Here is a 23,958-nt window from a genome sequence, read left to right as displayed (position 1 = left end):
GCCTTGAAGATATTAAGGTGTACCCATGAGAAAGAAGGGATATACCCCTGAGAAGGATGGGAGTAAAGGAGTATCTGAAGATATTAAGGTATTTGTGAGAAAGAAGGGAGTTAAAGAGTAACATTGATGATAGCAAAATTAGCCAATGAGATGTTACTGATGTAACCAATAGTAAAAAGACATGTGAACTGGTAAAGACTGTATCAAGTGCACTTGTAGCAATAAATGGTAGATCTATTTACATCTCAGAAGAACTTGGTCTATGTTGTTTGTCCGTCTCAACCGCGACACAAAGGGCCAAATGTAATTTTAGGATTCAACCCACGGGCCTTGTGTTTGCCACTCGCTTATGCGCATTGTACTCCTCAATCACAAACACTGTCTCATAACACAAAAGACATACTGTTTTTTCTCCTTGAAACACAAACATGTATTCACTTTCCCATCATTAAATTGCCTTCCTTCTGTATCAATCTTTCTCTTACTGGACATTTTTGAATTCATGAGTGGGACCCTGGCTGCTGGTTACACAATATGTTTTTACAGGTACTTTTTAAAAATAACATGAAATTGCTAAAATTCATGTATCTGGCTAATTTAAAAATGAAATTAAATGTTTGCCCAGTTGAAAGTACCCCTTTAAGTGCCACCCCACCACCGTGTAGTTCTTGTCTGTCTTTGTCTTTCAGTGCCCCAAAGCATTTGCTAGCGTCCACCATCAGTCTCACCTACTACTCTTCTTACACAGGCTCACAGCTTTCCTGCAGCAGACGGTCACACATGCTGCACACATGACTAAGTTTGGCACTGCCGCTGGGTAGAAACAAAGTGCCGGGCGGATAAAACAAGGTGGAGGGGCAGATTCAGCCCACGGGCCGTGTATTTGGTTAGACTGTGATTTAGGGAATGAATTGAAGTGAGGTGTCAGTCATGGTGTTATGACCTGCAGTTCTCATTTAGTCTATAAATTGTTTTTTGTAAGCTCTGCCTGCAAAAAAGTTCAATGGGGAGGTTCCAGGGTAACTGTTGGCAACAGGTTCCTCAATGTCCAGGTGGAAGGGACCTTTACTGTGTGGACCTGCATGTTCAACTGACATGGACAGGAGGAAGGTCTTCCGCTCTGGAGCTGATGTTACAGCTGAGAAGAAGAGCGCTCTCGTGCTAATTTAGTGCTTGCTTGGAAACATCCTCTGTGACTGACAAGTGGCGCAGTCTACATTTATGCATGCAATCGTTAAGAACAAAGAGGAAAGGCCGGCAAAATAGTGGCACAACATGAGAGAGTATTAGCAACCAGGAAAGTGTTAAAAGGGTTACCTAAAAAGGAAACAATTCCTTTTGAAAGAAGCAAATTTGTCACCAGTGTGGAAGAATTAACGTTTCACTTGGGGGAAGGCACGGAGGATGCAAAGAAGGATTCATCATGCAGAGACGGACAGATTAGGGCTGGTGATTTTCACCTACTCTAGCACATTAATTTGCAAAGAAACCTGAACTATTGGTGATTTGAGAAATGAGGTGTGTGAATCACAGAAAGGCTTCAGAAGGACTGGAAGAAGTTCTGAGAGTAAGCAAAGCAGTTATCCCAGGACTGACAAGTAGAAACAGCACCTGATGAATTCCAACAGCAGCTAGTGTGCAAGCATCTGCAGGGCTGCAAGTGACAGGCACTAGTCAAAATAGAACTGCCAACTCAAAGTCGTGACAATTTTCTGTAGGTTCCTATCCAGCACCCTTTAAATCATTGGAAAGATTCCTGTTGGTTTCAACCTTGTGAGAGGGGTCAAGGACAACAGAAAGAGCTTCTTCAAATACATGGCAGATAAAACTAACACTAGAGGCACAACGTAGGCCCACTGATGAACGGGGTGGGTGCCCTGGTGACAGAAGACACAGAGAAGGCAGAGTTACTGAATGCCTTCTTTGTCTCTGTCTACACTGCCAGAGACTGTCCTGAGGAGCCCCGTACCCCTGAGGCCCCAGAGGAAGGCAGGACGATGGAGGAGTTTGCTTTGGTTGATGAGGACTGGGTTAGGGACCAATTAAGCAATCTGGACATCCATAAATCCATAGGTCCTGATGGGACGCATCTGCAGGTGCTGAGGGAGCTGGCTGAAGTCATTGCTAGGCCACTATCCACCATCTTTGCTAAGTCATGGGAAACAGGAGAGGTGCCTGAGGACTGGAGTAAAGCAAATGTCTCTCCAGTCTTCAAAAAGGGCAAGAAGGAGGACCTGGGTAACTATAGACTGGTCAGCCTCATCTCCATCTCTGGAAAGGTGATGGAACAACTTATCCTTGGTGCCATCTCAAGGCATTTCAAGGATAAGAGTGTCATCGGGGCAGTCAACATGCCTCCACCATGGGGAAGTCATGCTCAACCAACCGCATAGCCTTTTATGAAGAAATAACCAGGTGGATAGATAATGGCAAAGCAGTGCATGTGGTCTATCTTGACTTTAGTAAAGCATTTGACACAGTTTCCCACAGCATCCTTGCAGCTAAACTGAGGAAGTGTGGTCTGGATGTTCGGGTAGTGAGGTGGACTGTGAACTGGCTGAAGGAAAGAAGCCAGCCAGTTGCGGTCAATAGAGCAGAGTCTAGTTGGAGGCCCGTATCTAGTGGAGTGCCTCAAGGGTCAGTACTGGGACCAGTACTATTCAATATATTCATCAACAACTTGGATGAGGGAATAGAGTGACTGTCGGCAAGTTTGCTGATGATACAAAACTGGGAGGAGTGGCTGATGCGCCAGAGGGCTGTGCTGCCATCCAGCGAGACCTCAACAGGCTGGAGAGTTGGGCAGGGGAAAATTTAATGAAATATAACAAGGGCAAGTGTGGAGTCTTGCATGTGGGCAAGAACAACCCCAGGTTCCAGTAGAAGTTGCAGAACAACCTGTTGGAGAGCAGTATAGGGGAAAGGGACCTGGGGATCCTGGTGGACAGCAGGATGACCATGAGCCAGCACTGGGCCCTTGTGGCCAAGAAGGCCAACGGCATCCTGGGATGTATTAGAAGGAGGGTGGTTAGTAGGTCGAGAGAGATTCTCCTTCCCCTCTACTCTGCCCTGGTGAGACTGCATCTGGAATACTGTGTCCAGTTCTGGGCCCCTCAGTTCAAGAAGGACAGGGAACTACTTGAGAGAGTCCAGCACAGAGCCATGAAGATGATTAAGGGAGTGGAGCATCTCCCTTATGAGGAAAGGCTAAGGGAGCTGGGTCACTTTAGCTTGGAGAAGAGGAGGCTGAGGGATGACCTCATTAATGCTTATAAATATGTAAAGGGTGAGTGTCATGAGGATGGAGCCAGGCTCTTCTCGGTGACAACCAATGATAAGACAAGGGGCAATGGGTACAAACTGGAACACAGGAGGTTCCACTTAAATATGAGAAGAAACTTCTTCACAATGAAGGTGACAGAACACTGGAACAGGCTGCCCAAGGAGGTTGTGGAGTCTCCTCCTCTGGAGACATTCAAAACCTGCCTGGACGCCTTCCTGTGTAACCTCATGTAGGTGTTCCTGCTCTGGCGGGGGGATTGGACTAGATGATCTTTCGAGGTCCTTTCCAATCCCTAACATTCTGTGAAGACTCCTACTCACCAACACCTTCACCCTAGCCAGAGCACAGCTCCAGAATGGACACCCTGGCTCCCAGACAGAAGTGGCCAGGACTGAAAGCTCTTGGTGGCCATCCCGTTCCATTGGCAGACCCTTCACAGCCTCACCAACACTGGGGCTCTGTGGTTGCTCTACCACCTAACCCTCACCTACTCCCTCATCCTCACCAGAGCCCAGCTCCAAAATGCACACCCAACGCCTAGGGCTCCCACACAGAAGTAGCCAGGACTGAAAGCTGTTGGTGGCCCTCACCTTCCCTTGGCAGCCACTTGTGGGTACCAGCAAAGCCTGGCAAAAGATGTCTGGAAGGCAGCAAAGACTGCCTGCGCATCAGCAAAGCCTGGCAAAACTGCAGGGATGTGCTGGAAGGCCTCAGGCCAGCTTCCGCAAAGCCTGGATAAAGCTTTCAGGCATTCAGGAGGGAAAGCGGGACCCTTTGTGGGCACTGGCATAAGCCATCAGATAGTGTTAGGGTTAGGTGATGGGGTTTACACTTAGGTTTAGGGTTAGTCTTTGGTGTAGAGTTAGGGATCAGGGTTTAGGGTTAGGGATTAGGTTAAATTATAAGGTTTGGAGATAGGGCTAGGGTTAGGGGTTAGGGATATCATTAGGGTTAGGAATAACATTAGGGGTTAGGACTAGTGGGTTAGGAATATGGTCAGAATTAGAGATTAGGGATTAGAGTTAGTTTTAATATTAGGGGTAGGGGGTTAGATTTAGCGGTTTAGGTTTAGGGGTTAAGGTTATGATTAGGGTTAGATTTAGGGCATTAGGGTTAGGGATAGTGTTAGATTTAGGATTAGGGTTGGGTTTTGGAATTAGTTTTAGGGAGTTAGAATAAGTGGAATAGAGTTAGGTAGTTAGATTCAGGGAATTGGGTTTAGTGTTTAGGGTTATGGGCCAAGGATTAGAATTAGTGGTTATGGTCAGGGTAGGGGGTTGGGTCAGCATTAAAGTTTCATGTTAGTTCTTGTTAGGTTTTATGTTAGGATTAGGTTTAGTTTAGGGTAGCATTAGGGGTTACATTAAAGGTTAGGGATAGATTTAAAGGTTTGGGTTGGGATTAGGGGTCTAGGGTTAGGGTCAGGTGATTAGGTTTAATGTTAGGGTTAAGAGTTATGTTTAGGGTTTGGGGTTAGAGTTAGGGTTAGTGTTAGCATTTAGGGTTAAGATAAGTGGTAGGTTTAGAGGTTTGGTTTAGGGTTAAGATTAGTGTTAGTGATAGGGTTAGGGGGTTAGGGATAGGGTTACCATTGTGGTTTAGGGTTAGGAGTTAGAGTGATTGTCAAAGTTTAGGATTTGAGATTAAGGTTGTGGTTATGAGGTTAGAGTTTTGGGGTTAGTAGGTTAGATTTAGGTGGTTAGGTTTATGGTTAACATACAAGGGTGAGGGGTTAGGGTTTGTGATAAGGTTTAGGGTTAAGGTCAGCTTTAGTGGTTGGTGTTAGGGTTGAGTTTATGGATAGGGTTAGTGGTTAGAGTTTAGGGTTAGGATTAGGGATTAGGGTTAGGTTTGCGGGTTAGGGTTTATAGTTAGCATGTTTAGGATTAGGTTTATGTTTTGGAATTGAGTTAGGGTTAGGTGGTTAGAGTAAGAGGGCTAGGGGGTTAGATTTAGGGGGTTATGTTTAGAGTTTGGGTTTATAGTTAGGGGCTTGTATTTAAGATTATGGGTCAGGGTCAGAGTTAGCATTAAGGTTTAGGTTTTGGGTTAGATTTAGCTGTTAAGATTTAGGGTTAGGGTTACCTTTAGGGGTTAGATTTAGGATCAGGGTTAGGGTTTAGGGTTTCAGTTAGTGCTAGAGTTAGCTTTAATGTTTAGGGTTTCTCTTTTTTTTTTAATAGATCATAAAAGGCTAATAAGAGATGTATTGGACATGGTATCAGTCAGCTTTAGCAGATTATTTGCCATTGTTTCACATACCTTTTTTAGAGGACAATGAGAGTTAGAAACTAGGTGTGTTGCTGCACATAGGAACAGGTATTTTGTCTATTGCAAACAAAATTTTTTCAGCAGAGTTGACCTGGGTACCATGTAGATTCCAGCTGACACACATGATGGTTTAGTAGGAGTCTAAACTGTCATTAAAGACCCTGGGGTTTGAGAAGCCAAGCAGACATGCAAGTGATAAAAATCCAGGAGGAATTACTGGTACTTTGGAAGACAGGCTCATTGAGTAGACATGGGTCCTGACATAAATGAGAGAACTGTTGATGTCATTCACGAGATTCATGGAAAGCAGTTCATGCAACCAGAAATAATCAGATGCACAAACAGAATGGCAAAGAAGCCAAGGAACAGATCAGATGCTGCAAGGTATGATGACTAACAATAAAAATCACTAGCCTGATGTAGGAGGAGCAGATGCCAGTCACACCCACTAACACTGGTACTCTGCTGTCCTTAGCATGTGATAAACTACAGCATACAGCATCTGATTTAGGAAAGATCTAACAGAAAGAAGCAAAAATAGATATGGAAGTTATTTGAGAAGCACAACAGAAACAATGAGTGGTTTGATAAGGAAGAGAGTCAGCAGTGTTTAATCCAGGAAGATAGGCAAAATGGACATGTCATGACATTCTAAGGGTGGACAAAGGGACACTGGTGCAGAGTTTGGATGGCGAATCAGTAGTCATGAGGCATGGAACAAGCCCAGATCTGGTGCATCTTTCCTAGAGCTAGTAAAGAATAGAGTATCTATTTAGCATACTGCTATGGAATAAAAAAATAAAAAACCCCAACAATTTAGTGACTTAATAAACACCCTGGTCATCCCAGATGAGTTCACAGTTCTCTGACTTGAGCTGATACTGCAAGGAAGTCTAGTTCTTGTTTCATGCAGGACTAGCAAAGTTAATGGCCTCTGAGATGTCAGGACTTGAGGCTGATGATGTATCTGTGTCCAATGACTAGATTTCAAGTTGAAAGGAAGGAGCTGACAGAGCAGAAGACTCTGGGTGCTGTAATTCTTCACAATATTTAAAGCGAGTGGCAGAATCTCCGATGATGCAGCAGAGGTGATAGGAATGGAGCTCTAGAAGCCAGAGTGCAGAGAGGGGAGGCCTGGTCAGAAGAACAGGGTGTGCAAGTCTGGCTACTATGTATAACACCAAGACATGATAAGCATTGCCATTCATATAATATAGCTTAGTGGCCAAGGATGTAGCGACAAAGCCCAAGCCCCTGTGTGTGTCCACTGTACTCTAGGCAACTACACCCTGCATTTCTGCAAAGGTTTCTTAAAATTAAGAACTCTAGGAGTGTTCTTGCTGCAAGGTTTTTCCAATTAAATACTTCTGTTCTGCTCGGAGACAGCAAAAAGTAACAAAATCCAGCTTCCCAGAATACGGGTGAGGGGAGTGGCCACAGAGACCTTCCCAGGAAGAGAAGGGAGTGGGGTCCAGTCACATAGAGGCAAAGAGAAGGGAAACATCCACATAAATCTTTGGAGGCTTTTGGAGAAAGCAATTCCCTCCCATCCACAGAACAACTGGAGACTGTTTACAGAGACTCTCTTGTCTCATGAACAGAGGGTATTGTAAGAATGAGGGTTGGGCGAATTTAATACAGAAGCAGAAATTGGAGTGACTTGGGACAGATAGGAAAAGCAAGAACAAAATGCCCATGTGGCACATGGGGACCAGCAAGAGGGTCCACTGAAAGGAGGGATACCTCTCAAGGTGAGGCACTCCCACCAACAACAGCTTCCAGCACCCTTTTGTTGCTTCCCAGTGAATGCCCCAGCCTAGAACTCAGCAAGGTTAGGGGTGTGTGAGCCTCACTCTCATCTCTCTCTCATAGCAGTAAGTCGCCTCAGCTCCAGACACGGGGAATGCAGTCAGTCACTGACCAGGCTCTTCAGAGGCATGTAGAAAAGGCAGCTCTTGACTCAGTGCTTTAAATCTCAGGACTCCTTCCTCCAAGTCGATGCAACACTAAAGAAGGGGAGAGCCAGTTACTTGCTGGACATTTCAGACAGCAAATGTCATGGTGTCTCTGATCGAGGAAAATCTGCATAACTATCAAACAACACCCCTTTGGATTTGTAGAGGCATTACCATTCCCCTCCCTGTCCCCCATGCTGCCTCCTTGCTCCTATTCCATTTGATGTATTCCTCTCCAAACCTTTCACAGGGCCATTCCCTTCCCTTCTTCCTAAGACTCCCTCTGAGCTGATGTCTTCATACCACTCAGCCATTCAGCACAATGCTTTTCCTGCTTTATGAGTCTGACATGTGGCTACAAATACTTGACAGGCAGGAGCAAGCTTGCCGCAGCCATATTCTGAGCCACCTAGGAGCCAGGCTCAACAGAACACTAACTCTGAACTGAGCTGGTGAAAGGAGAGGACTCTTTCCACCCATGTCCAGCTAGTGTTGGACACTAAATGTGATCATACAGCTTCATTTGGCTCAAAGCAATGGCAGAGCTTGTTCACATCTGCCTTCAAAAAATGACACAGTGTGACACAGTGTGCCTTGCCTTTTCTTATTTCCTCTTCCTGTTTGCAACTTATATGGGAGATGTGATAGTATCCTATTGGGTGATTCCTTTCTTAAAACCTTTAAGAAGGACTGAAAAGGAATCAGTGACTTGGAGCATACTGCAGCCAGCCAGGCAGCTGTGCAACAAGCATTGTAAGTGGCACCCTGGAAGATGTGGATGTAACTATTTCTGATGCTTACAGCAACCGAATCTTGGAGAAATTGTTCAGAGGAGCCTGCAATAAGCAAGAAGCAGTTCCTTACCTTGAGAGACAACAGAGTCTGGAGACCAATGCAAAACTCCAGCATTTCATCATCTGAGAAGAGAGAAGAGAGTCATCAGGCTAAAGACTATATATACTGCCCCTCTAAAGTGTATATCTCCTGTGAGAGGATGTGGAATACAAGAGCATCTGTTTCATAAAGTCTATTATGGTCTATTCAGTATAAATTAAATAACAAGTAACAAGGGAAGTGGTGGATTAAACTCACAAACATTAACAAACAGATGGTAACAGTGACAATAACAAAGACCAGCACTCTTCTGCTACTGACCGATGAGTCATTGAAGGAGCTACTTAGGCACAGCCCTGAAGAGGGTCAAAATGAACTTTGTAGCTGATGAGAGAAAGGCACCATGATTATAATGAGATATTTGAGGGTGTTTGTAGGATTTTTTGAAACTTACCATGAGATATCAGAACGGGCTTGTGGGATCACATAAAATTTACTATGGGCTGTGTAGGGGAAAGGCCAAAGGTAGGAGAAGGCAAGCAGCAGGGTGGATTAGGGAACAACAAGGATGGAAAAATGGAGAGGAGGGGGGATAAGGGGCCAGTCACATGCAATCAGGCTATTGTTCTGTTGACTTTTGTGATTGAGCCCTGTGCCTGATGACCGCAATCTATCTGATATTATTAAATAATTTTATTAAGGTTTGGTTTGGTTTGGTTTTTTTTTACTGCGTAACCTTTCTATCCTAAATATGACTGCTGCAAGTCTTAAGTGTCCACAAGTGTAGGAGATATCACAGGTTAAATGGCAAATAGCTCTAGATGTCAGCAACCAGAGGGACTGGTATGCAAAAGAGGTGCCAGTAACTGAAGGGACCAATGGCCACAGGGCTCATAGGTCTGTGTCAGCAACTGGAGGAGGGGACGTAGCTCACAGGTGCCAGCAAGTAGACAGACCAGTGTGCAAGAGAAGTCTGGATGCCAGTAACTGGGGAAGGGACCACAGGCTTCTACACCTGGCTGCCAGCAACTGGAGGGACTGCAATCTGTGCTGCAAGGTCTAAATTCCAGTTAATGGACCACGGGTCACAGAGCTTGTAGGTCTAGGTGCCAGCAACTGGAGAGGTCAGCATGCAAGAGATCTCTGGGTACTAGCTCTGACAGGGTCACAGGGGCCTTAGGTTTATAAGCCAGCAACTGAAGAGGACAGGGCATATGTTTGAGAGGTCTAAATGCCACTAATTATAAAAACTTGAGTGTATTTTTATTTCCTCAGTGAATTTAATCCTGTATGCTTGTGGGTTTGTATACGTAATTAGCTAGTAAACTTCACTCTGGTCTAGCCAGGGAGTAGGAGGAAACCTGCATCTGGAAAGATTCAAAGTCTGGGCCAGTGGCTAGGTAAGAGGCCCAGGGTCCAGACATGGATATAAGACAGACCTAGAAGCTGTGCTGTTATTTGAAGACTGTGAATATTAGTGTGCTTGTGAATCTAGACTAAGTATGAGCTTCTGTCCTGGTCAACCAGAGAAGAGGACCAGGACTGGGCTATGTGTTTATGTGAGTGCTGGTAAAGACATTCTGTGTGTGGTAATCTGTGTGGCTGGCCTTGTTTGCGTCCTCTCTGTATGTGCCTCTCTGGAATATATGTTCAGCCTTGCTACTGGCTGAGCCTGCCACTAGGAACATGCATTGGACTGAGCAAGAGCGACCTTCTGGGTCTTAGAGTCATTCATCTGGAATCCAGTGGCAGGGAAGGAGGAATCCCCACGTCCTGGAGCGTGCAGGATTCAGCAGCCACCAGTAACATCATCAACACTTCCAATGTCTCCTGGATGCCTGCTTGCCCTGTAACCAGTGGCTGTATTTTATAATTTATTTATGACCACATAAGCAAGAGCACTGTAAGGCACAGATGTAGCAATTCTGCTCCTTCTGGACAGCCATTTCCACATTCCAGCAAAACAGGTAGGTGCTAGTGGGCTAAATTCGCCTCTGCTGGTACTAATACAGACTCTCCATGACGGGCAAGAACAAGTGGAGGGGAAAGCAGGGAAGAAGAGTGAGCTGGAGTGTGGAAGAGGAGGAAGTTCTTTCTAGATTACTAAGAAAGTGGGAAGAATGGACATGAAAAGAGGGAGCCTTGGAAGATGAAGAGACAGATAAAGGCAAGAGGGTAAAGCTATTAGCTTTAGGGAGAAAGAACAGGGGGGAAAAGGATGATGAAATTGTTTTCAGCGTATGCACAGCTTGATGTAAATGCAGAACATGCAGCCTTTCTGCTGTTTTCTGGGTATGCTCCAGCGCCTTTTTACTTGACCTTTTCTCTTATGGCTCCTTCTTTCAAAAGGTCCTGCCTCAAGACACCAAGGGAGACTCAGTACTCTGGGGCTACCAGGTTCTTCCAGGATTCTCCCTGCAGCAGAGGTAGATGAATACAGAGGGAAACACTCTGGAGAATAATCTGTACCCTCCATTGGTTTCTCTGATGACTTTCATCCAGCCCAAGACATAAGTGCCCATTCAATAGGAGAACATGGGGCACCAGAGGACTAATCAAGCAGTCTGGATAATTTTAAGAAAGGTCCATTTCAGAAGGAAAAGAGAATTTTCCACATCCTTTGTTAAGACCAAAAAGCACCTAATTTCTCCCCACTTTCAACATCTTCTGTCTTCTCTGTACTCTTCCTATAGCCTGTGCTTTTGGTTGAGGGTGTTCACAGAGCATAATGACCTTGGCCGGCAGTGTGGGCGACCACATCACCAACCTCCCACCATGTCACGCTTTTCCCAGAGGTCCTTTTAAATGCCCTTGGCAGGGCAAGAGGGACACAGAAAAACTGGGGGAGAGGAGGGACTGGCACTCTCACCTACAACCAGTGCTGAACACAGCACTGTCTCCTGGCCAAATTGCAACTCCATATGTTCTACTCGGCCAACAATGCTGGGGATGGGAAGAGAGAGGTCTCCACTGTCCATGGCAGGCACTTCTTCCAGCCTGTGGGACACAAGAGGTGTTATTGCCTCAAGAGGAGGGAAAACAGGACTTCTAACTGATGGCAGCACTTCTTGGTCTCATTGGGAACACACCCACAAGAGGAGGAATCTATTTCATACAGCATGTCTGGAGGCAGATTCCACAAGCAAAACCATAAGGTACTGTTAATTTGGGTTCCTCACTGCTGAGGCTAAACATCAGCTGGGCAGCTTTGCCCCACAGTACACACAGACAGAATGACATAGCTCTGCCTCCTAGTCTGGGATCTGCACACAACTCTGTCAGTGCTTCTGATGGCTTGCCCTGTAGCCCACCCTCTGCATCGTCTTCTAAATAGCCATGTGCACGTGCAAAGCTGCTAGTAATTATCACTGGAGCTGGGAATGAAGAATGCCTAGGTTTTTGCTATAGGCTTTCTTTTTAGCCACCCCTCCTTTTCTGCTCTGCAAAGACTTACCCCAGCTGGTTTAAGCAGCTCTTGGAGATGAGATTGGGTAGACACCCAGTGTTAACAGTCGCTTTCAACACCTGACCTTGGCACTAGAAAAAACAACAACAGATCATTACTGTGGGCTCAAAATTGGCATACCCACTCCTCCAACAGTGTGACAATCTGCTAGACCTTTCTTAGACACACAGCCAAAGATGTGGTGTTTTAGGCAGTAGTCAGAAGGCAGGAGAGTCATCCAAGACAATGGTGGTCTCCCCAGTGCTCTGCAGACCTCTGCCAAAGGCTTCTTTTTGAATTCATCTTCTTTAATTTGTATTTGATTACCTAGACACTTATCTGTCATTAGCAACTTTAACTTAGCAGTATTCCAGTCAAGAGATGCATAATGAATGAATTTGTTCAGAAAAGCCACATGGACTTCATTAGCAGAGCAATAATTGATGTGACAAAAGCTTCTAAAGGAATATAAGCATGTGCTACAGCCTTTGTAGGTTTCCTCTCTCCATTTCTTCTGGTGTCACAGGCAACAATGTTCCAGGGCTAGATGTCTGTTCTCAGTTAAGCAGCATCCAGAGGGAGGAGTTTGTGGGAGAAGCAGGAGCACCAGGACACGCATCCCTGAGAAGAGCTTGAATTTAAGGCAATTCCCAAGATAACTGACACATCCAAGTGTCCTGAATCCAAAAAACAACCTAATCAAGAGGTGTCTGTTTTGTATGGAGCTTACATTAAGTTCCTAAACAACTCTTTAAGGAAATATGATGACATGAACACTACAATATTCACAGGTGGTGTCATCTAGCAAAGGGAGAGACTAGATGCCATGCACTGAAGTCACCTCTACATGATCTTACTGAATAATCCCCAGTGCTTTGACCATTTCATTTCTTCACCCCTTTGCACTTGAAAGGGAACAGGAGATGTGGTCACCACCTGTTTTCTGTCCCCTCTGCAGAGATGTCGTTAATGGCAGGCCAGAGGTGCTGAGGTAACGACAGGTCTTATATGTGGTATAGGTCTGAAAAAATGAGTCATCAAGGACATCAATGAGTTATATTCAGAAAAAAAATGAGGAGCAGGACTTGGTAAAGGAACTGGAAACAATGGAGTAACTGTCATCTAGAAAATATGACTTGCACCTGCCTGTAGTGCCTAACCATACCCCTTCTTGATGGCCTAGTTCTTCAAGGCTCTGTCTTGCACCGACACCTAAAAATCCCCAATCACAGAGCTTCCTGCTTGGGAGGCTCATTTTCCTCCTGCTATCATTTGTATTTTTCCTATTATTCCTTCTCTTCCATCCACTATGGCACTCAGTGCCACAAGCCACTCAGAAGAAGCAACTGACTTCCCATAGCTTCTCTATCCTTATGCTCATTCCTGATGAGCTTCAATGCTTTGAACACCTTAAGCATGACCATCAGGGACTCAGTACAGCACCAGTAGGGTCAAGGAAAATATCTCACTTTCCTGATTTCTTAACAAAATCTGTTTATGATTATTACATGTGTTTATAATCGCAGAGAGCTACATCCTGTATTTCCAATATTTTGTTTTTGAAAACACGCTATTCGTGAGTTATTATAAAGAGAAAGGAGAAAACACCTCCTGTGAGAAATACTGGAATGCTGCAAACAGACCAGTTGTAGCTTGAGTGCCAATTGCACTCAAGGCAACCTCAGAGAGCACATCCTGGAAACTTCAAATCTGATTTGTCTTGGAGCTCTTCCTGTGGTCTAAACTGCATCTGCGGTACATCAGTATAGAAAATTTTATCATTCTGAGCATTTAGATACACCATGTTCCTAGAATGGCTACTTCTCAAGAACTGCAAGACCACTGGAGATCTCCAGCTATATTGTTTTACAGAGTTCACCAAGAATCATGTAAGATTCATATATGCATATATCATGTATATTTAAGTAACATCAGTGGTTTTAGAAGGATAAGCATTCACCATGTGTGGCCTCATCCAGGAGAAAAAGAGCGGTGCTGAAGCAGTATCTACACAGAAAATATGCACAGATGCCTATTTTCAATGGCTCGTGATTTGGTTATTATACTTTTTCTTCTTTAAAGTCTTATTCATGTAGAATTACGTCTAGTTAATTAACAGTCCCATGTGACTGCAAACACTTCTGACTACTTACAACACCCAAGTGAGGCATATATTGCTGAATACTTCAGGAAAGCCAAAGCCAAGACAGATATCACAAACTTTTGGCTGCCAGCACTGTGCCTTCCCCATTATATCATGTGTTTCTTACAGTCTCAGTCGTGCTGGCTTCTACATTCAATCCAAGGCTGCTCTTTGGTACATATACGGAAATTGCCACAGAACTACAGGGTTGGGAGAACACAAAATTTAACTGACCTGATATCAGATGGAAGATTCATGAGAGACCACAGACAAACCAGCCCCTAGAAGCTCTCTCTGCTGTTCTTTGCACGTTCATACAAGAATATTCCCCCACCTCCTTGACAAATGAACAGTCCCCTTTCACTGCAGAGCAGGTTGAACTGTTGTCCCATGGTAATGCAGATCACACATGGTAGAGCTCGTAGGAGACTCAGCTAAGCTGCTGCCTGTTCCCAGAATGCACACCCATTCTCTTGCCCTTTGTTCATGCATGCCTCCTTCCTCTTGGCACAAATCTACTTCAAGCAAGTGAGGGAGCATGCTAGAGCCTCACAGAATGGGAAGAGCTACAAAGCATTCTATTTAGAAGCTCCTGACTTTGGTAATACTTCTTTAAGGTCCCTTCCAACCCAAATAATTTTACAATTCTAAGACAAAATGCCTCCCCTTATGCTTTTAGAGCTCTGTAATATCTGTGCTGTCTGGTCCTCACTGATAAATCAACCTTGCCTAGAAGGACTGTGGCCAGACAGAGGCAAGATAAAGCACATAGTGCAGATACATGCTAAGCATCTACCTCCTCATCATCTGTACTGTGCTTCATAGAAGAGGCTTCCTTGTGCCTCCTCACTACCTAAGCAGGTATATTAGTCACGAGTGTCAGGTCAGGTATGCTACCACATCTGCCCAGACTGCAACCTGACAACAATGTCCAGCTGAATCAGCTCTTCCTCGTTAACAGACATGGATTCTACTGGGAAAGAGTTAACCATCCCTGTGGCTCACAGAAGCCAGCTGTTCATTGCCTAGCTATAGAAAAGGCATTATATCAGCTCTTCAGAAACAGAAGACCTGGACTACATACAGCAATTGCTAAGGAATCACTTTGGGAGCAGGCAGACCTGAGATGCATGAGCCCTTAGCATTGTTTTGATCATAAACCTAAACTGTATCACTAGGCAGATTATTGAGTTTTGTTTCAGAGCAGTCTGGGAAAGTTGCAGGTTAGAAACAGTGATTATTCTGTAGAAAATATTTAATTTCATTCAGTACTAAACAGCCCTGCACAGTTATGAGCTCCAGCAGCCTCACAAAAGCTATCCACTTTCCAGTTATATCACTAATCATTTGTCCAGAGAACTCACCAGGAGCCTCAGAAGAGTCCAGCATACCACAAATACAATGCAGATTAGGTGAGGAGTACACAGGCACCTGATGAGCACTTGCAAGCCTTCTTGGACCAAGAGGACTTTTCGTCATGTTACCCACTCTCATCTCTGCCGCAGAATTTTCAGTCTGTTACTACCCGTCACCATTAGTATTTATCTAAATGTCAATTATGGGGAGTTCCAAGAAAGAGAAAGAGGGGAGGGTAATCAGTAAGGGTCACCTTTTATAAAGAGCTTTATTTTCTGATATAGTGTCATTTCAAGAGTCAAGAAGCTGCTTTAACTGACCAAAGTCGATTAATCCCAGGTTGCTTTGGTACAGAGGAAAAGCAGCTTTGGACAGCAGTGGAATCTTTCAGCATCTGTTTCCAAGTCAGTAAGAGACAAGCCCCCCCCTCCAAATAACAGCTTGATTTTATGATGCAGATGCCAGCCACGACAAGCTTCCAAAACCAGCCACAAAACCAGGCAATTCTGCTAAAGTGCCATGTGAGCAACCCACTTAAGTAAATAGCAGGGTGAGTGCCTCTGCAGTACAACTATTACATACTGGGTCTGTCTGTGATCTCTGAAACTTATGAAGGCCTTAAACACAGGGAAACTATAACCTGTCAGAGCGAAAAAAACTTATGGCCTAAATTGCCCTGTATCACTGAAGTCTACATAGATTCAGCTTTATTTCCTAGTTAAGTTCAGTTACTAGTGAGATGATGCATTTATTATCACTTCGAAATTTTCAGCATACTTGCCTGAGTATAAATGGAAGTTTTATGCTGGTGGATGATCTTTTCTTGGGAGCTGCTGTCAGAGAGAAGAGACTTCACTGGGGTCCTGTTCCATTTCTAATAAAAACTATATCATAGTCAAGCAGTTCTCCAAAAGGTAGCAGCTCACCTCTCTGGTTAAAATGAACTGGCAGCCTGAGTGCTATTTCCTGCCATAGATCTGTTACTTACAGATGACGCTTTTCGAATTTCACAAATGTGAACATGAAAAGCAGCAAGACTAAAAAGAAGGGGGAGAGAGCTTCCCTTCCTTCAGTGTAAAAAGATTAAGTGTGGCAAACAGTGACTGGCTCTTAAAGGCAGAAAAAGAAAATGCCTGCGCAGAAGGTACTGAGTTCAGGGAGAGTTAAGTGTTAGACCTATTTCCTTGACTGTGATGTTCATTAACCTTCCTCCATGACAGAAAATATAATGTGTGTGACAGCTGGGCTACAGTCCATTAGAAACACAAACGGGGAAAAGGCTGAGTTAGCTACTGCCCCTGGGATATGATAACTGTGCATACCTGTCCTTGTTGGATGTACATACCTGGCAAAAAACCACCCTTGGTCACTGAGTTTCCTCTTACACAACAACACAGAGTGGTGATTAAAGAAAAGGAAACACCTTCATTTGCTCAAAAAAAAAAGACTCCAGCTATTTGGAGAAATTACACTGAGAGCCATTCATCCTACTAGTCTGTTTTCCCAAGTATAGTTAAGTTAATCTAGCTACATCACAGTCTAAAACCCAGGGCAAGCAATACCTAACTGCAACAGTAAAGCTTGGAGAACAAGCCAGACGGTGGCTTTGTGTAGTACTGAGGCACCTGATCTGAACATTTCAGAAACTTGCTACCAGGCTGTGTTCATAAGATAATTAATTGTACTAACTGAATTTTTAAAGGTATATGTATTTTTCCTAGAAGTGTAGACTTTACACTAATGTGTCAGATGTTCTTTGGGACAAGTAACTGAAATAAATACAGCTTTAAAATTGATATTGTATACCAGGTCTATAGCTTGGCGAGCCTCATATCTGCATATTACATGCTCTAACCATGAACCTGTCTTTCACATGGCACAGCTTTTGGATGTGCTTTCTTACCTACAGTGGCCAGGGAGAAATGTGTCCTGCTGTATAGGAGGCTATAAGAAGAAAAAGCAGCTAAAAATACTGCTTCCATCAAGAACCACTAATTCAGAGCACAGCTAGCCACTTTCTTAGGAGGTCCTTTGACACCTGAGAGAATCAGACCAGACTGGATCCACTAAGTGTAAATCAACTACTGGCACCTGTCTTAAAGTGATACAGAGAGATTCCTTGCTTCTTTACGCATTTATGAAATACCTCATGTCATACGAAAGCTGGCCTCCAAAGTAAGGAGATATGATTAAGGTAATTTATCTTCCAATATGGACAATTAGAATGCACATGGCAGAAAGGCTTTCCTCTGTTGGAGGAACTGAATCCAAACTCTAGGATAGGCCATGCAGGAAATCTGCTCTTTCTGTCTGCAGCTGTCTTTGCATGGGCCTTGGGAGTGGGGCAGCTAGAACTCACTGAGCATTTCCTATCACTATCAAATCAGCAGCACTGTGTTGTTTGCCTTACCTGGCACTGTATTAGCAGGGGTGAAGTCTCTTTTCTCCTATCCTCTCCCTTTTCCATCTCTTCATCCTGGTCTTTTGCCAGCGGAGATTGAACCCACGCAGACTGAACCCTGGTCTCAACCCGCAGCTTGTTCAGATTGCCTTCCAAGAGGCGCCGCTGGACCACACTATGTGGCTGCTGTCTCCATCACAAAGAAAGAGAAATTCCAACTAAGTATGGAGCTAAGAACAAGGAAGCAGATGCTTGACCCAAATGATCATCTTGATGAAAGACAGGCTTATCCCAAAAAACTTTCTTTAAATACCAAGACTTTTTCTGTAGCCACTAAGGTGATGTTGAAGTGTTGAGATGCTATAACAGACAGGTCTCTGGGATGCAAATGTTGGAAGAGAAAAACATGCCTGATGCATGCCCTCCTCACACAGCTTCCTTCAGCTAAACATGCAATTGGCAGTCTCATATCTGTTCAGGTACTGCAATACCTGCCTGATGGGTGTGTGCTGACATCCAACCAGGCACACTCACACCTTCTAATGGGAGAGGTGACAGGGAATGCAGCATTTGTGTGATGTACATTTGGATAAGAAGGCAGGACTCCAGAAATTTTAGGTGTAAAAGCAATTATTTGTAGTGAAGCAGGAAGCTTCCCCTGCATAGGAAACTAAAGCTAGCTTCTAATGTTCTTTTGAGTCTGTCTCTGCTTCCCTCCATCAGAAGAGATACTATTTTGACTCCCTTCCTAGTTGGAGGAGCATCTATGAAGCCCTATGCTGTTCACAGCTAGAAGGGAACACCATCAGTCAGACCAATGGCTGAAGGAACTTTATTCCTGTCTCATGTATCTCATTCATATCTCATGTATTTTGTATTCCAATCTCATTGCTATCTCCTTTCTTCTGGGCAGAAGGGGAGGAGCACCGAAAGGGATGAAAATCTATGGAAAGCTTCTTGTCCTGACATTGCATACACACACAGGAAAGTGTTCCTTTGGAAAGAAAGCTCCCTTTGTTATCGCCTTGATGCTCTAGTTTTTGCCCAATGTTCATCCAGTACCTCCAGTCCCTGCACAGCTACTGAGTCAACAATGGGCAGCAGCAATGAAGTAGGTCTGCTGGAGGTAGCTTTGTCCTTTCTCCGTGTACTTGGCCCCATGGCCCTTCTCCAGGAGAGCGGGTGCTCAGAGCTGCCAATAGCATTTTCAATAGCAACTGCCTATGTGAAGATAGGCAATGAATCTACAGGGGCTAATGTGCTACAGCATAAACTGTTACTTTTATCTTTTCCAAAACAAAATTAAAAATCAGCTTCCAGATAGTGCAGCATTTTGATGTAGGATCTTATCAATGTGCAGGCCAAACATCTGAACTAGACCAGGTGTGCCAGTTAGCTGGGCTGTTATTAACTGTACAGGGGGTGTGTGCTTCAGACTAGCTTTATGCTTGATCAGAGGGCTGAGGCTGAGGAAGTGTTTAAATCACAACTGAAAGCACACTGACTTGTCAGTTTTGCCAAACAGCTGGAGCAGGAGAGCAGCTATTGGTTCTTGGTACCAATTCCATTTTGCCTCTATTTCCGTGTTGCACAGGGATGAGAGTCAAACATTCACATGCTGCATGAGAGGCACTGCAGTAGCTGAAAAAGTGAGGTAAAAATATCCCTCTGTTCCAAGTCTTTTCCCAGCCTACTCTGCAGGCTCACAGCAGAGCTGGCTGCTGTATTTCACTCCCTAAATACTCTGAGCACAGTGCCTGTTTCGCTGCCAGCTAACAGCTAGGCCATGGGAAAAGGGCAGGGAACTGACAGCAGGTCTCCAAATTCCCATCCTCTCTCCTGTCTCCTCTCAGAATCTGGCATGCAAAGGACCTTTCCCTCTGCCTGCAACCTTTCCCATGGAAAGAGCAGGCCCTTTGCAGCTTCCACCTCTGTCCCTTTCTTGTCACTCAGGCTGAGAAGAGGCCAAGCACTGGTGGGGAGTAGCTGAGCTTTGGACTGTGGAGGCATCTGATTCAACAGCAGGCTTCTGGGGCCCTCCCTGTTCTTCTGTCTCACCAGTGAGACAGAGAAGTGGACACCATTTTCTCTGTTGGGCTGGTAAGAAACAATGAGATTAAGAGGATGGTGAGGGAGGACCTGAAGGGAGTTTTGGCCAGCAGCTGGGAGGGAGGCCTTCTCAGGGCTCTTAGAAGGGTCGGAGCAGGTTTCCAGTGCAACTCATCACATTTGGACCCTTCAGTGTGAAATCTCAAGGCCTTGCTATGATTAGTGAAGTGGTATGAGCTGGACATCTTGATTTTTGGGAGAGGAGAAGACAGATCTTCAGATCTTCTTGGTACTTTCAGAATATTTTAGCTCATGCAGCTACTTTTTCTTTTTTCATTAAAAACATTTAAAAGTGTCATATTTGTAGTTGTTATAGAGCTGTAAATGTGAGGTCTCCAATGAAATGTATAATTACTCATTGTTAGAAATGTGTTGGGCCCATCAAATCCTAGACACTGCTGGATACATTGCATAAGCTGAATGCACACCCACAATACACAGAAAAGAGTAGCAAAAAAGTAACAGCCTGACTTTGACTGTATAAGAAAACTTGGTTTTTTTAATTACACGAGGCCTTGGTCTAATTCTAGGAAATGTGGGGCTGCCACAGCTGGAGTCTCTGACACTGTCAATGGAGACATGCCTTGAGGAATTAATTAAACTTTCCTCCCAATATAAGTGCTATAGGACTCTGGGGTGTCTTGCACTCTTTCAAACAATCAACCGTTCCAGCACTACCTGCTGCTGCTTTGATTGCAGCCTTGCATTCCTGTCCTTCAGGAGAGGGGCAGATCAATTTAGGAAACAGATGGAGTCTTGCATGGGGATGGAGGAGTGCCTGAGAGCATATTTTGGACTCTAATTTGCAGCCCCCAAAACATTACAGCAATTTCACAGTGGCCCATCAAGTTGCAGGGACTTCTGAATTGCTCATGGAAATCTAAGGCCTGGTTCTTCTCTCGCTCCAAGGTAAACCAGAAATTAGATACTCCAGCTACCACATTGACCCCAGGTATGGCACTATGTGTGCGAACTTTGCATAGGTGCCACACTTAATTTTGTGCCTTCTAAAACCAGTGCAAAATTTCCGTGGCAGAAAATATGTTATGCTTTATTCACTGCTCTGTGATAAAAATGTTTCAGTCATTCTGCTACAGACCAAACATGAACTGTTTCTGTGGTTTTGAGTGACCAAATGCTGTCTGCGTGCAAGGAAGTCTCCTACCTAGAATGGCTAATTTGACCAGAAGAGCTACTTATGGCAAGCAATTTGGATGAGGCCTGTCTCATTAGAGCAAGGGGCTTCAAAATGTCAGCTTCTGGAGGCAAAGGCTGCCACCTGTACTGAGCAGGACTCTCACAGAGGCCTCTGTTTGGTTGTCATTTTGGGGCATGGTGTGACACTAGTAAATTCCAAAGCAAAGCAGGTAGATAGATGTGTTTCTCTCTGCCTTTGTAGCTGGGCTCAGCAAAAATGCACTGAAAGACTCAAAAGTCGCTCCTCCCCTTTCCCTGCCAAAAGCTGTACAAGGAAGAGCCCAGGGGTACCTCTGGCTATCCTCTCCTGAGATGCAATGCTACCAGGGCATGAAGCACCAGTGTTAGCCTGCCAGTCTGAACAATGCCTTCCAGGCACCGGTGTGGCCAGACCTCCTTCCCTGCAGGGAGAAGAGACCACATTCCTAGCTAGCATGACACTTACATGACTTCTCTCTTGTACTTCAGACAGAAACTGTATTCAGGGCCGGTGGGATGCTCAAGACCTGTCCCTGCTGAAAGCCATGTGTGCAGCTGCAAAGGGCTGGCAAAGCATGAGGCGATAGCTCAGAGTGACTTCGAGGAGCCACCCTTGACCCTGCTGAGCCAGGGACTCTCATCAGCAGCTGAGGTGGAAGCAGGAGGCTGCACAAGCACAAGAACATGGCACTGACCCCTCTTCTGTGCAGCGGCGCTGCACCCGAATGTTTCAGCAAAGGGAATAGCTTGGGTTCGGGTCCAGTGCCTGGGCCCTTGCCTGTCCCGCACATCTCTGTCCCTGTGCACAGCAGCCCTGGCTGCCAGCAGCTGTGGGGCCTGCCATGGGAGCCAGGAAATGATTGGAGGAGATACATGATGCATGGAGGAGATGCATGAGCATCTGTGGTGTTGCTGCAATGATCTGAGGATGCAGAGGGAAGCACAGGATGCATGGAGGTGGAAGACCTTTTATAACACCCACTGGCACAGCTGAAATAAGTGGTTGTACTCCCATCACTGGACAGACCCAGGCCTTCTTTTGGGAAAATGGTTTAGATCTCTGCATCCTTGAGCAGTTAAACTCCACAATGGAGAGGAGGAGTTAGACAGCAAATCAACCAGAGCAAGGGGGAGATGTCTGCAGTTAAGCCAGCAAGAGGTCCCGTGGGAAACTGCTCCCTGCCTTAGGGAAGTCCCTCCAGACGACAGACTGCCCAGGCTCCTGGAAAATATGCCCTCCCTGATGCCTCCTGCTCCATGTCTCCACCAGAAGATGCCCACAGACTCCTGTTCCTCCTCCCCAAAGGTGTTATCCAAGGGTGCTGGCCACTGCAGCTGCCTGCATGCCTGGCTAGCAGTCCTGCCCTGTGTTTGCTCCTCCAGAAATCCCAAGAGTGGGATGAAAGACAATAATGCAAAAAGGTGACAAGGTCAAACATAAGCCTCTTGGAGTTTCATGAACTGTGCTTCCCTCACTGCTAGTCCAGGAAGGAGTCTACTTTTAACCTGGATCATGCAGGACTACATGGGGGCTTTCAGAGATGTCCCACATGGAAACATACATGTCAGGTGAACATATTTATGTGTCGGGGTGAGTGGAAAGTTGGATCCTGGTGAGTGCTTCTACTCCATGTCTGCCTAACTCTTTGAAGAGTTTGATCCCTATGAGGATGCATAGGAAGATGGATGCAAAAAAATGGGCAATTCATTATTTACCCTCACCCTCACCTGTTCATAGATGATGCTGAAAGGAAGTTTCATTTCTGCTGAACCCATGACCCTTTCACAAAGCCTGGCAGCAGTTCCCATCTGGGATGAAGGCTATTAGGAGCGCCCCTCCCAAATGGGGTCCCACTGGACTCACCAGATCCTTGGAGGTGCCAAGCCTTGTCAAGCCATCCAGGGGGAGCAGGTCAGCAGAGTCCTTGTGCACAAACTGGGTGGCCTGTTTAAGGCGCCTCTTCTGATGCAAATTAGCTTTGCTCCTCAGCTCCACCTCACACTCCTGTTGCTCCAGGTCAGGAGTACCCTCACTGTGCTTTTCTTCCTGGTCTCCTTGTCCCAGTGGCAGTGGGAAGCTCTTCCTTGTGCTCATGGTGAAGATTCAGACAGAACAGGTCCTTCTCGGTATGCTGGGGTGTTCCCTGCACTTACCTCCTGGTGTTTGCCCTCCTGAGGCTGACTCAGTCTCTGAGCTCCTTTCCTTTTCCTTTCCTCACAGGTCTCCTTCTCTCCCTTTCTCTGCTTCTCTTCCTGCTCTCTTAGTTATAACTTACCCATCTCTGAACTGTCTCTATGCTTTTTTCTCCTTCTGTCCTCTCCAAACCCTCGGTGTCCCTTGCTCCTCACCTCTTCCTCTCTGTCACTTCTCCTGCCCTCACTGCAGCTTTGCCTCCTCCAGTTGGTGGGTCCCTGTGGTAACAGAAAAAGCCCCACATCAGAAACCAGTTTCCATAAATTGCAGCAAAGCAGGCAAGATGGTCCGGCTGGAAAAATCCAGCAGCAGAAGGATGGCCCTGGGGCTGGGGGCTGGACTTACCTCCCTCAGGCTGTGCGCATGCACACACGCTCAGGCACGCGTGTGTGTAACCTGCCTTCCCCCCCGCCCCCCGGCCCCGGCCCGATACGCTGAAGAGACAGTAAATCTGTCAGCGGCTGGCTATGCAGTTCAGTGGGGAGGGCTTTGACGCATCTCAGTGATTCTATAAATACTGGCAACAACATGGTTCAGTCTAGGAGACGATGCAGTGCCTTAGTAAATGGGAGAGAGCATCTGCCTCAAGGCTCCCGCCAGACGTGCCCAGTCTCATTTCTGCACGCATTTGGAATTGGCTGCACTGAAGGATTTTACTGTGTAGCCTGAAGTTGCAGGCCTGGTTTCGGCTTCCGGTCAGGGCAAATTTATTTGGCCTGTCTCTACCCTCATTTTCACCCCTCTCCATCTAGAGCTGAAGTTGCAGGAGCCTAAAATCGCTGTCTTGTCAA

General features: G+C 45.5%; 1 protein-coding gene across 1 annotated transcript; it reads right to left on the bottom strand.

Annotated features, from left to right (window-relative positions):
* Positions 1-72: 72 nt before the first annotated feature.
* NRIP2 (nuclear receptor interacting protein 2) lies at positions 73-23,481 on the bottom strand. The gene is made up of 6 exons (XM_065626921.1): positions 22,838-23,481; positions 17,698-17,874; positions 11,798-11,880; positions 11,213-11,340; positions 8,374-8,426; positions 73-7,560 (listed from the first exon to the last, which is right to left on the bottom strand). Exons 1-6 carry the CDS (start codon positions 23,066-23,068, stop codon positions 7,468-7,470), a joined length of 765 nt encoding a protein of 254 aa, XP_065482993.1. The 5' UTR covers positions 23,069-23,481; the 3' UTR covers positions 73-7,467.
* Positions 23,482-23,958: the final 477 nt, after the last annotated feature.

The sequence above is a fragment of the Caloenas nicobarica genome, chromosome 1 (assembly GCF_036013445.1).
Source record: "Caloenas nicobarica isolate bCalNic1 chromosome 1, bCalNic1.hap1, whole genome shotgun sequence".
Taxonomy (NCBI): domain Eukaryota; kingdom Metazoa; phylum Chordata; class Aves; order Columbiformes; family Columbidae; genus Caloenas; species Caloenas nicobarica.
Note: the sequence above shows the minus strand (reverse complement) of the source record. Positions and strands in the feature narration are given on the sequence as shown.

Bases quoted from the DNA above. Each gene is read 5' to 3' on its own strand.
- NRIP2 (XM_065626921.1), bottom strand. From the start codon at position 23,068: ATGAGCACAAGGAAGAGCTTCCCACTGCCACTGGGACAAGGAGACCAG. The intron at 11,881-17,697 runs GTAAGGCAAACA...TGTTTTTTCTAG, and splicing joins CCCTGCTAATACAGTGCCAG to TGCCAAGGTCAGGTGTTGAA. The intron at 8,427-11,212 runs GTGAGAGTGCCA...CTCTCTTCTCAG, and splicing joins GTGTTCAGCACTGGTTGTAG to ATGATGAAATGCTGGAGTTT.